Here is a 12,630-nt window from a genome sequence, read left to right on the forward strand (position 1 = left end):
AATAAATATATTTTGTAATAAGGACAAGGATGCAGTAATGGTACCATCTGTATGAACTATATCATAATTGGGAATGTACAACAGTTCACTGAAAAAAATAATAAAAAAATGTTCAAATCAAACAATAACAATTATTGGCAGGAATTGCATGACAGAACACAAACCAATGTCTTAGAGGTGGCTAAAAATATGAATAAAAAAACATGAAATTAAGGAAACCGAGAGATCTCGAACTGGCACAGACTGTAAGACTGATGACAAAATAATTTTGAAAGGTTGTAATGGTCATGCACACACTGAGGTAATGGTTCCTTGACTTTATTCTGAACATGTCTGGTTTTGCAACTGTATAATGTGTAGCCTTCACACGTCAATAACTGATGCCACAACTCCATAACTACGAAAAATAGCAAATATAATCAAATAAAATGATAAGAATATAGATTAAGACGAAGGCTAATGCTGAAATTAAGTGCTTGTAGTTGTGAAGAATGCATTTTTTGCAAATACAGCCAAAGACTGTGAAAGCATTGCATTCAAGTGCAAAACAAACCAAATCATCACAATTAAGACCAGGAACTAATAAACAAAGTGAGGAGAATGAAGATGCAGTGGTTCTTGTAGTAACTCATGGTTTGCTCAAAAAATGTGAACGGTTTTGAACTGCCAATTCATTACAGCAGGACACTGTCGCTCCCTGCAAAATAATCGAAAACCCCACAAATGTAAATGACAACCATCACCACATGGAACGTTATGACTAAGGTAAATTAAGTGCAGCGCTCTGCAACTTGCCGACAACGGGAATAAGGCAAATTCATGCAACGCCATGAAACAATGTTTCATGTGTACGGATATTAACAAACATATCTTTTTTTTAAATATTTATAGGAATCTATTATTCAAACAGTCACATTGAAAATACTCTCTTTTTTATCAGCATCAGCCATTTCATTCACTCTCCCAGTGATGAAATGTCACAAGTAAACAAATAACACACATTTGAATGAGAATGGGATCATGGGAATGCTATATTATCACATTTTTTGCAGCAGTTCTTCTATTGAGCAATAAAGGCTCTCAGCATTCAATCTGCGATTGTAACTGCCTGCGTAGAGTTAACGTGCGACGATGCAACTGCTGCATTTGCTGCATACGGTCCCTCTGCCGTGCCAAATTCTGTGGCATTGGGTAGCGCTGACACCCATAAAGAAAGCGGTAGGGAATGCGCACGTGGCACGCTGTGGCACGACAGCGAGGTTGAGGCATGGGCGGCAGAAGCATCCAGCGCTTGCGCTCAGCGCAATACCGATACGCCTCTTTTCGATACTGCTTATCCACATCGTCACTGTTCTTCCAGCCACCAATCACAAACACATCATCACCAAGATAGCAGATCGCTGCCCCTTCAATACTGGTAACTTCTGGCGGAAGACTCTCAAGAATATCATCAGAGATCCTTGCGGTGATCTTCTGCCGAGCTGCTTCATCACGTACGTTGGTATAACTCTTGGGACAGCAGGAAGCTGTGTGGTAGAAGTTAGTCGACGCCACAGCCATTTGGAACAAGCAGTAGTTGTCGATAAGCGGTAAGGAGTCAACTTCCTGCCATTGGCGACTGTCGGTGTCGTAGCGAGTAGTGACCGTCTTCAACCCGTCATCACTGTCGGTATCTACGGGTGTTCGTGCCGTAACGTAAACATATCGATCTTCGACACTAATGGCTTTGACGTCTCTTAAAATCTTAGGGGCAGATTCTAGGTTGTGCCACTTGTCTTGGTCAGGTTCGTAGACGCTCACATCCTTGAAGCCGGGGCTGAAGTTGCCATGACCACCAATACTATACAGAATATTTTTGATGCAGGTGAGCCCAAAGGAATGCTTTCGTGTTGTGAGGTTGCTCACTTGCTCCCAGGTGTTGCGATTTGGATTGTAGCGCTCCACCGTCTTGGCAAATCCTGGTTCCATGGACCCAGCCACGTATACATGTGTATCAGTGGCAGCAATAGCGTGACCATCCAGATGGTTATGGATGTGTGGCAAATTTACCCAACGGTCCTCGTATACAAAGTACCCAACACACTCACTCAGGTAGTCGCCTCCTTCAGAGACCCCACCGACTACCATGATAACATCCATGTTCTGGCCAAATCTTGGTTGGAACGTGGCCATGTATGAGGCCCAGAACTCTGTATCTGCAGATTTGAGGTTCTCGAAGCGGATCGCATGACCCTCCACAGCCTCTGACACAAGCTGTAGGCAGGCTGCGTTCTGTGCGACCAACGGCTCGTTCTTCACAACTCTCGTAAGATAGGTTGGCTTTATCTGTGGCAGCCTGAGGAGACGAAAGAGCTCCTCAAAATACTTCACGCGTTCTTCTGAGCTCTTCTGAACCCATTTGACCACAGCATCAAACAGAACCTCCTCAGAGTCAACTGTTATCTCTGCGTCAGACAGCCAGTCTCTGACCAGGTGGAACGGAAGTGTGTAAAATTCCTCATCCTGAATGACTTTGTGAAAGTTGCGACGAATCATATCAGCAGCACGCAAGGCCAGCTGATCCAAAGTGTACATGTGTGCAAGGCTATGGACGGCCACACAGTTGCCCAGGCTGAGCTTCCTCTTAAGAAATTCTCCACAAAAATCTTTCAACTGCACAAGCAAGAACCTGAGAGTGGAAAAGAAAATAGATTATTTTAGGTCTTACAAAAAAAACCCACAACATTACAGGCAAGACATATAATATTTGATCTAGTAGTCGGCTAGGACTGGGCATTATGATGACATCAAGGCAATAATTAAAGTGTCCATTTATACAATGTATATGATGATTAAAATAAGTGTTATTAAATGCAAAGCTGTGATTTAAGTGCTCAGAAAGTCGCCTATCTTAGAAAGCATGCAATCCAGAATTCAATTGCGCTAGAACGGTCAACATTACAGAACACCGTTAAAATGACTGTCTTGGCGAGTATTCACGTTGTGTGAACGTATAGAGAGTTGGGAATGAAAATGGATGTTTCAGTACATTAGATCCATGCTGCTGTCACTTAAGACCAAATGCACTAGGGCTGTGATAAAAATATTGATTTCTCGATTTTAATCGATTCTCATTTTAATGAACTGATATAGATTCTTAAATCACAAGAATCGATCTTTCAGTCCATGCTGTTTTCAGTGGATGAATGAACAAAACTCCCATCCAATAAATCGCAATAAGATTAGTGCTTTGTTACTCTGACAGAATTTGAAAGCTGAGACTTAAATCTATTTTATTATGAAATTCAAACAATAAATACCATTTTTGACGCTCTTTAATGTGGATTGACTGTAGCGCGAGCGAAAGCACAGAGCATACATGAACTGATAATTTCTTCCTCTTTACTGCTAGTTATAGCATGAAAAAAAAACATGAACGGACATCAGAAGTTTTAGGTACAGAAGATACAGTACAACTTGCAGAAATCTGTATCATGTCTCAATCGGCGTTTCATTTGCAGGAAGGCATCAATAAAACAGCTTGTAAACAATGTCAAGTAATGTTACATTTACCTCAGAAAAGCCATTCGATGTACATACACTCTCAGCTAAAAAAAAAATTACCTCAGGAGCATTATGGTAAATATATACACTATATAGCATAGGCTATTCATTGTAAACTAACTTAACCTGCTCTTCAATATTTAATGCATGTTTGAATAAATCCAACATGTTTTTTATGACAGACAATATTTAAATGTTTATATTTCAAATCATGCCATTAAAAAGTTATTATAATATCATTATTACTATAAAACTTCCCTTTGTGTAATTTAAATGTAAGTAGCCTAAACAAATCAGTTAATTTTAACCTGTAGGCCTAATGTACCAACTGGGGTTCCCTGTATAATTTACAGGATTAGTTGACATTTGTTTCAATTTCCCATGTATTGTACATGACACATATACCCCAATTAATCTATATTGAATTGAATCGTAATCTGAAATTAATCAAATCACAAGCCTGTGAATCGGAATTGAATCGAATTGTGAAATGTGTGTCAACATCCAAGCCCTATAATGCATGAATCTAATGTACTGACACACGTTAATTTTCTTTCCCATCTCTTTACATTCACAGCAGACGTTCACCTAATATACCTGCTGCTGTCTATGTTGATAATATTAATCAAACAGCAAAAGACAAAGATAATCATTCATCACTTATAAAATGTCTTACTTGAATAGCCTATAGCAATTGTGCTTGATAAAGTAAAGCACTGTTTATTTCATTTGTATTTTTCTTGCATTGTATTTGTCCAATTGTTTGTTATTATTTTAATAAAAAAGATAAAATACCCCAAATAATGATATCATGACGTTATAGTGAAATAAGATGTGTCATATCATCCACCCAAACTTGACTATACACATCTAGGGTGCACAAACCTGAATAACAAGGTAGCCACAATCTGCAGGTAGATCATTTGATTTTGTTAATGCAGTGTAAGATCACCGAATTCCGCAAAATTATGTCAAAATGCCCGTCTCTGCGAGTATCCTCGTCGCTTATGTCTTGAATCCCCACCTGCCCCCCGCAAAATACCGCAAGCAGCTACGATGCCAAAAAAAAGAAGAAGCTGTTTGAAGGTGCCATGGTGATGCCCAAATACGTCGGACATGGACTTTTTCTATGATGGCCAATGTGCATTTGAGTGATCAGACATACAAAAAAAAAAAAAAAGAAAAAAAAGAAGCGCTGTCTAGGTAGGCAGCAGAGTTTTGACACATCTATGGCCTGCATGCCTGTCTCTTTCTCTCACCTGTCTGCCAGCTCCAGCACCTCATGCACATTGGCGGTGCTCACTCGGATCTCGCCCGTATACATGAACTGGATTACGCTCTCCACCGTCTCCTGGTCGAGGCCTGCCTCGCTGCTCCACTCCTTCATCTCCACCCGCCGCGTCACCGACTCCGAAAACTGACCACCGAGCAGCGGCGTGAAGTAATCCGTGGCCGCGGCCAGGACTGAGCGGTGTGCGGTGAACTCAAAGCTGTTGGCGGCTCCTGGAGAGCTGCTAAACGCCAGCGTCACGTCGCAGAAGAGCCCGAGCTTCCGCTGCTCGTTCTGCCGTCGGGAGAGCTCTGAGCAGTGGGTCGCGGAGGCGAACTCCTCGGCCTCCTCGGACTCTCCGTCTCCCGATAGAGAGCTCGCCGAGCTCGGACTGCCGCTGTTCCGGCTAGCGTCCTCAGGGTTCGGGGCGGCTGCGGCCATCTCGGTGTCCGCGCTGTCGGTTCGTAAAGTGCGCAGTATTTTGAGGTGGTGGAGCACACTCAAACACACACACTCAAACATAAACAGCGCTCAACATGCACATGCGCACACATACACCATACAACGCAGGAGTTGACGTTACAGGAACTGACGCGAGACATGAGGGGCAGATCTGGGAACGGATAAATAGCTAAAGAAATAGCAAAAGAAGAAGAAAAAAAGGAGCAAAAATCCAAAGCATGATTAAACGGTATATTGTTTAGAAAGAACATGGGCATATAAATGTGTATGTAATGTACACACGTACACACTGAATTCTAAATTCTAATTTCAATTTAAAAACGCGTCTGGTTTTTGACACATTTTTAGTGAATATCTACGTTACCGTTCTGTCATATAGGTCAAGCTCCACCAATAAACATAACTTTTTATTTTTTAGAGCTTTAGACAAATTTGGGTTTGGTCCTAATTGTATTGATGTTGTTAAAACCTTATAATGATACAAACAGCTGTCTCTCTTGCCAATGGTAGGCTACTTCTCCCAGATTTTATGTTTACAGAGGTATTAGGCAGGGGTGTCCCATCTCCCCTTTTTTGTTTTTACTGGCTGCAGAATTGTTAAATCTGTTTGTGGTGAATTGTGCGGCTATTGAAGGAATTCATATTGGAGAGGAAAAGTTTGATAAGTCAACTAGCTGATGATACATGCATCTTTTTAAAGAATCAATGTCAAGTAAGTTCAATAATCCAGAGCCTAAATATTTTTTCTAAAACTGGGCTAGAAAGAGTCTTTACAATATATGGCAGCATTCTGTTATCTAAAGCTGAAGGAATTTCACGCTTTGTTTATCCTTCTATATCCCTTTATGTTGATTCTGTCACCTGTAAATCTATTGACTCTCTTAATTTTAAATTTATATGGAAAAATAAAGGGGAACACGTCAGCAGGAAATCTTTAACTCAACCGTACTCAATGGGAGATTTGAATGTTTTAGACTTTTTTACATTAAAATAAACGGATTGAAAAAATGTTTAAAGGGGAACTCAGTCTTGTTCTGGATTCTTAATTTGATTTTTAAAAGATGTGGAAATTTAAATGTTTTGCTTTCTTGTGATTTTAAATGTAAGAGACTACCTATGAAACTTTCAAACTTTCATAAGCAAGCTCTTGTGTCATGGAAGCTGATCTTTAATACACAATTTTTCTCCTCATATCATATGGAACAATCAATATTATCAGCCTGTAAATCCTTTTTCTTCCCTGATTGGTTTAATAAGGGCATTGTTTTTGTCTCAGACTTAGTAAACCATAGTGGAGACTTATATTCTTATAAAGATGTTATTGGACTATATGGTTTGAATGCATCAAAACAGAACTACATTAAGCTTACAAAGATTATCCCTTCTAATTTGTTGTTTTTGGTGAAATCTTATAAATCATATGGTAATTTGAATATGAATGTCCCTCAAATATTTATACGAGGCGTAAATATCCTGGATGTTAAATGTACAAATAATTTTTTAAGAAACTTTATCACTGATAGTAACAGTTCAATTATTAAGGCTTATGGGGAAATGGTTTGCACTTTTCCCAAATATCACATTTCATAAGGTATGGACAGTGCCAAACAAATTTTTGTTTCATAATAAAATAAAAGAAGTCCTTTTAAAAATTATTCATCATTATTACCCTTAAATTAGTAAATTTTACCGTAATATTTCCCCACTATGCTCTTTTTTTGCCAAGAGGAGGAATAATCTATTTTTCACTTATTCTACTTCTGTTCTTATACTAAACAATTTTAGCTTCAAATTTCAGCTTCCATATTTCTTGCATTTCATCAGTTGTGTAATATTTCTGTCAGGAAGGTTATTTTTCACTCGGATGTGCACACTTGTGTTGTTCGAAGTCAGAAATGAATGGGAAATACGGAAAATATGAAAAAAAGAGCACAAAATTGTGGGTGGGGGGTTACATCTAAAAATCAGCCACAATCTGATTTCGTGACGCGCTAAAATATCAAGAGTGCAACTTCTTTGAATCATAATTATTGCATAAATATTAAATAGTAACATAAAATTCTCTCAAAATAAAAAAATTATTGAACAGAAATATATTACACTGAATTAAAGTCAAAAGTCAATTTTGACTGCGAACAACACACGTGTGACTGACTCCTAGAGGGTTAAACTGTTCATTTGAACAGTTTTGTTCGGCTCTCCATTTCAAAATTTAGATTTAAAACTAAAATTTTCTATTTAACATTTCTAAATAAATTCTGAAATGTATCCAACATGAGCCATTTAAAAACAACACTTTGAGTGCTAACAATATTTTTAGTGCTAAACAATCTGTCCATTTCTCCACATTCATTAACAAATCCTCTGTAAATGCAGCAAGTCGACTCGTTACGCATCAATTTGTTAGTGAAGATGTAGTGTCTCTATTAAAATCAGTTCATTCACAATATTTTAGAAAATGTTGACATGTAATTTATGTCATTATGTTTTCGCAATAAACCCATGACCATGGTTGAATGCAACACAAAATATGAATATTATACAACACGAATAACCAATAAAGAACTTTATTCTTAAAAATACCATAATTTTGCACATAAAAACAACACTATAGAAGCTGATTTAGTTTCACTTTTCCCAAATAGTGATGAATGTGCCCTTAGCAGTTTGCTTACTCAAGGTTAAATGTGAAAAGACTTTAATTTTCGGTTTAGAGCAGTGGGAAGTCATGCATAAACACGCTTCCCCAATATTTTAGACAAATACAAACACAAATGTGCCATTTCTCTAATCCCATTTCAAAGTGCGTTTAAATCTTATTACAAACTCTGTTGAGACTATAAAACTTAAATATATACGCTAACGTAACATGTAAAACTTGAGAGTATGCTGTAGAATTTGGCACTTTGCATCAACAGGCTGTGGTGTCTTTATTCATTCTATTAGAACTCACAGCCTGAAGTTTTACCATACACGACACGGCATTTGTTAATTTTAACCAGAGCAAAGGAAGGTTCATGGTAGTGTTAGTAATGTAAGATGGCCAATGACAAGTTTGCTTTATAAGCAGCTGTTTTATAAATTAATTTGACAATTGTCATGCTTTGTGCAAGTTACCTACTCCTCTCAGTATTTTGCTAGTGTATCTCTTTGGATATGACTGAATAATTTACCCCCTCCCTTTTCCACTATGGTAAAGTAATAAAATAGACATGTTTCCACAGCTTTACATTATCCAAAATACTCATTGGTTCCAGGTTTACATAGACATGTGCTCGGGAAGTACGTAGGAGATATCATCCCACGGGTGGCGGTAGAGACCCTGTTTCAGGCGTTTCTGGTCCAGATAGTGACCTGTGGGATTGACAGTGAAAACAAATATGAAAAAAAATAAAAACATCATAAAATGTCATTTGTTTTTACATACCCTGACCCACACAAATTATATACACTCCCCCCAGGCTGCAATTTTCACACAAATGTTTGCCTTTAGGTGTCTAAAAAATCAACAAAAAAAACCATTACAAAATAAAAATGATTAACAGACATTTTGGGTAATAGAGGATATTGCCGCATTCATCCCATGTCGTAATTACTAGATGACAAACTGTGATGTTCTACTCTGAGCTGTTATTGTCGTCAGACTGCCAACACTTAACTGCTATTAATCTATGAATTTTAAGTAATAAATAGACAAAACCACAATACATCATGTAACATTTGCAAAAGCCTTAAACAAACTTATAGTTCAGTAAACTTTAGTATTTAGCGGGGTTTACATATAATCAACTAGCTACATTCAACTGTATTGTATGTCTTTCGATTATGTTTTTTAGATTATTCTTGCATTATTAAGACATGTAACAACAGTTAATTATAGAAAGTATTGAACATAAATATTATGAGATAACTACATTTTACAGCTGAAGCCACATGAGTGTTCCCGTGTGATGTTGCAGTGGTCAGGTGGTACAAGTCAGAGCTCTCAGAAAATTCAATGTTTACAAGTTGTAATTACTTGTTCTACGAGGACCTGAATGCTTTTTACAAGTCAGAATCTCATAATTACGGTAATTACAACATGGTGTAAAAGCACCTTATTTTCCCAGCAGATCTTAAATTTTAGAATAGTTGGGAATGTAAGTGTCTGAACAGTGAAGTGTGATTCAGTGGTTTACCGATGAAACCGATGCTGCGTCCCAGAACGAAGATTCCATTGAGAGTACCGATCTCAACGAACTCATCTGCCTCATCCCTGCAACACATAATCAGCTCTCATAAACATACTCAATTTAGATACATGATACGTACAATGAAATTCAATAAATGTCAGTTAAATACAACCCCATTTCCAGAAAAGTTGGGACATTTTATAAAATGCAATAAAATCAAGAATCTGTAAAAATTCTCTTTAACCTTTATTTAACTGATAAAAGTACAAAGAAAAGATTTTCAATGTTTTCACTGACCAACTTAAATATAAACAAAATTTGATTTTGATGGCTGCAACACACTCCACAAAAGTTGGGACAGAGGCATGCGTCACATCACCTTTCCTATTTCCTTTCCACCTTAATTACTCTTTTTAAATGTTTGGGAATTGAGGATACCAATTGTTGCAGTTTTACAAGTGGAATTTTTGCCCAATCTCGTATGATTTAAGACAGCTGCTCTACAGTCTGAGGTCTTCGTTGTCTGATTCTCCCTTTTATGATAGACAAGAGACAGATCTGGACTGCAGGAAGGCAGTCAGGCACTTCCATTCTATGGTGTAGTGTCTAAGAAACCACTCAGTTTTAGCATGTGCAGAATGAGGCCTGGCATTGTCTTGCTTCCCAGGAAAGATGTCATCTTGATGGCATTATAAGTCTCTGTACAAAATATAGTCCCAATATACGCCTCCATGTCAATGGTACCTTCACACACATACAAATCACCATGCCGTTTGCACTGATGTTTGCTTTTGCACCTGTTGCTGATGAAAGTCTGGATGATCTTTGGGACTGAGAACTTAATGTCGTTTTTCTCTAAAACAAGCTGAAATGTGGACTCATCTGACCACAGCACACATTTCCACTGTCTTTTGGATCATCTGAGATGAGCTCGGGCCCAGAGAACTCAGCAGGATCTCTTCATAGAATTGGTGTATAGCTTTCTCCTTGCATAACAGAGATTCAAGTTGCATTTCTTAAATCTAAGCAACTGCCTAATGGAAATCCCGATGTTAAAACTCCCTGATATTTCTGTGGTTTCCATGACAGTGAGAATCCTGGCACTGGAAAGATTTAGGGAATGGAGTTCAATCCATAATACCTTTAAATACAATACTCTTGACTTACCGTGTGAATCCACCACATGTTCTTAGTAGGTCGACAAAAGCCACACCAATAAAACCATCAACGTTTAGAATAAGGTTGGGTTTCTGCAGAGAGTGAAAGAGATTTTAATATCAGCATCATGAGGAGAAATGATCCCACAAGAAAACATACATGCATTTAAATGGCATCAGTAATAATGTCACCTTTGAGGTGGTGATCTTCTCTACATCGAGGGCATAGTCTAGTAACTGTGTTGACGGGAAATGCTGCTTCACAAAGTCCTTCAGGATCTGCACCCTCATATCAGGGTTATTGATCTGTCACAAAACAAAACAAAAAGGCCAGAAATGAACACATACAACATATTAACAGCTGCATTTATGGAAATGAGAATAAGAGCTGCGAGTAATAAACAATTTAACACAAAAAACGCTCGATTCATTTGGATAACTTTTACTGTCTTTACGTACTTTTTGAAGCTTGAAAATGTTGATTGCGTAGACTTTCAATGGATAGACAAAAATTATGAGAGAATATTACAAACATCTTTGGTGTTCAAAAAAAGAATGGAAGTCCTATTGTTTTGGATTGGAACAGGCTTTCTGACTTTGACAGTAATGAGAGTATGCAAGGGTCCTTTCTATGACTATTTCCTGTTTTGTTTCATTTTATTTGTTTGCTGTCTATGAATTTGATTTGGCAGACAAAGGTTTTTCAAATCATTGAAGAAGTTTTTGTTTTCTAAAAAATACCAATAGAATATTATGCCAAATTGTTAGATTTTTTTTCAACAACTTCATTCCTTTAATGACATTTTCCACTTCATTAGGATATAAGGACAGCTGTATTGCCCTGACTTTTTTTTTTACTCAAGCTGGCCTAATTTGACCCTCTTCTTAGCCTTCAGATGACATTATGGTAATATACACCCATTGGCTCTTATTTCTTCTGTTACTCTATAAATGGAATGGAAGACAGTGTTCCTCACTTCCACGGGGCATTCTAAATACCTGGTGATGCCTTTTCGGGTTGACCAACTGTCTTCTGACTTGAATTTTGGTCTGTTGCACACTCAAAGCTATTTTTGATTTGGGCTGTAGGAATTTTTTGGGAATTTTTCCTTTAAACACTAAGGGCCAGGGCTTGCACCAATGGAAACCCTCTTTTGTCAGGATTTACTAAAGACGCAGTGAAAAAAATGGAAAGATACTTTTTGGGCTGACATTATTGCATATGCATTTGTAGAAGTTTCCCTTTGAGATGCAAAATTTTAATAAACCATGCAACGTGATTTACTAAGGTTTGCGGTAGCCAAATTACTGGTATCATTTAACGCCTCAAAAAAAGCATGTCTTAAAACATTATGTGCTTGACAAGATTGCGAAAGTTGCTGTAAGAGGAGGCACCGCAGACACCAGAGAGCATGTGGTAGAAAAGAGAATTTGTTTCAATGTATTTGAAATGCCAGAGGAAGGCGTTATCTGAACATATCATTTGCCAAGCCAAGTTTTTATTTGTTACACCTGTGTTGTTAGTAGATCACCCGCACCTGATTATCATTGGCTTTGCTTGTTTGTAACCTTACACTAATTTGTGCCACTCTTGGTATATTGTGTTAGTAATTATGGAAATGAGCTGCTGTGTCTGTGTTCTTTAAATTGCGCATTGTCAGTAGATCAGCCGTAGAACTCCCATCTGCTTTTATGGGATTGCGGTCACATACTAATTTGTCCAGTTTAGTAAATCAGGCCCTACAAATCAAGAGTTTCAATGCATCCCTAGAAAACATCTCAGATCACAACTGTAACCATGGTTCTCTGAGAAGGAGAACGAGACACTTCATCTTGGATTGATGTTATGGGGAACGCCATCAGCATGACTGGTGTCTGAAGCATGTGTAAACACACGAAAATAAACCATTGGTAGACGTCAGTCCATGACATGCCCATGAGTATAAAGGGGAGATGTGTAGGCGGGCTGAAAAGCATGGCAACGAGACGCAGTGTCTCTTTCCCCTTCTCAGGGAACCATGGTTAC

General features: G+C 38.1%; 2 protein-coding genes across 4 annotated transcripts in view; both read right to left on the reverse strand.

The window, feature by feature from the left end:
• Positions 1-317: 317 nt before the first annotated feature.
• Positions 318-5,416, reverse strand: klhl11 (kelch-like family member 11). Its single transcript, XM_079851883.1, has 2 exons — positions 4,803-5,416; positions 318-2,668 (listed from the first exon to the last, which is right to left on the reverse strand). Exons 1-2 carry the CDS (start codon positions 5,333-5,335, stop codon positions 1,081-1,083), a joined length of 2,121 nt encoding a protein of 706 aa, XP_079708009.1. The 5' UTR covers positions 5,336-5,416; the 3' UTR covers positions 318-1,080.
• A 2,410-nt stretch (positions 5,417-7,826) lies between these two features.
• Positions 7,827-12,630, reverse strand: part of aclyb (ATP citrate lyase b) — a 58,336-nt gene continuing 53,532 nt past the window's right edge. For all 3 annotated transcript variants that reach the window (XM_079851885.1, XM_079851886.1, XM_079851884.1), the window contains 4 exons: positions 10,797-10,910; positions 10,615-10,697; positions 9,454-9,530; positions 7,827-8,629 (listed from right to left, as the gene is read on the reverse strand). In XM_079851885.1, the coding sequence (XP_079708011.1) occupies positions 8,535-8,629; positions 9,454-9,530; positions 10,615-10,697; positions 10,797-10,910 (369 nt within the window). In that variant the 3' untranslated portion in view covers positions 7,827-8,534. The remainder of the gene's footprint in view (positions 8,630-9,453; positions 9,531-10,614; positions 10,698-10,796; positions 10,911-12,630) is intronic.

The sequence above is a fragment of the Squalius cephalus genome (assembly GCF_949319135.1).
Source record: "Squalius cephalus genome assembly, chromosome: 19".
In the NCBI taxonomy this organism is placed as follows: Eukaryota; Metazoa; Chordata; class Actinopteri; order Cypriniformes; family Leuciscidae; genus Squalius; species Squalius cephalus.

Bases quoted from the DNA above. Each gene is read 5' to 3' on its own strand.
- klhl11 (XM_079851883.1), bottom strand. From the start codon at position 5,335: ATGTTTGAGTGTGTGTGTTTGAGTGTGCTCCACCACCTCAAAATACTG. The intron at 2,669-4,802 runs GTGAGAGAAAGA...TTCCACTCTCAG, and splicing joins GTGCTGGAGCTGGCAGACAG to GTTCTTGCTTGTGCAGTTGA.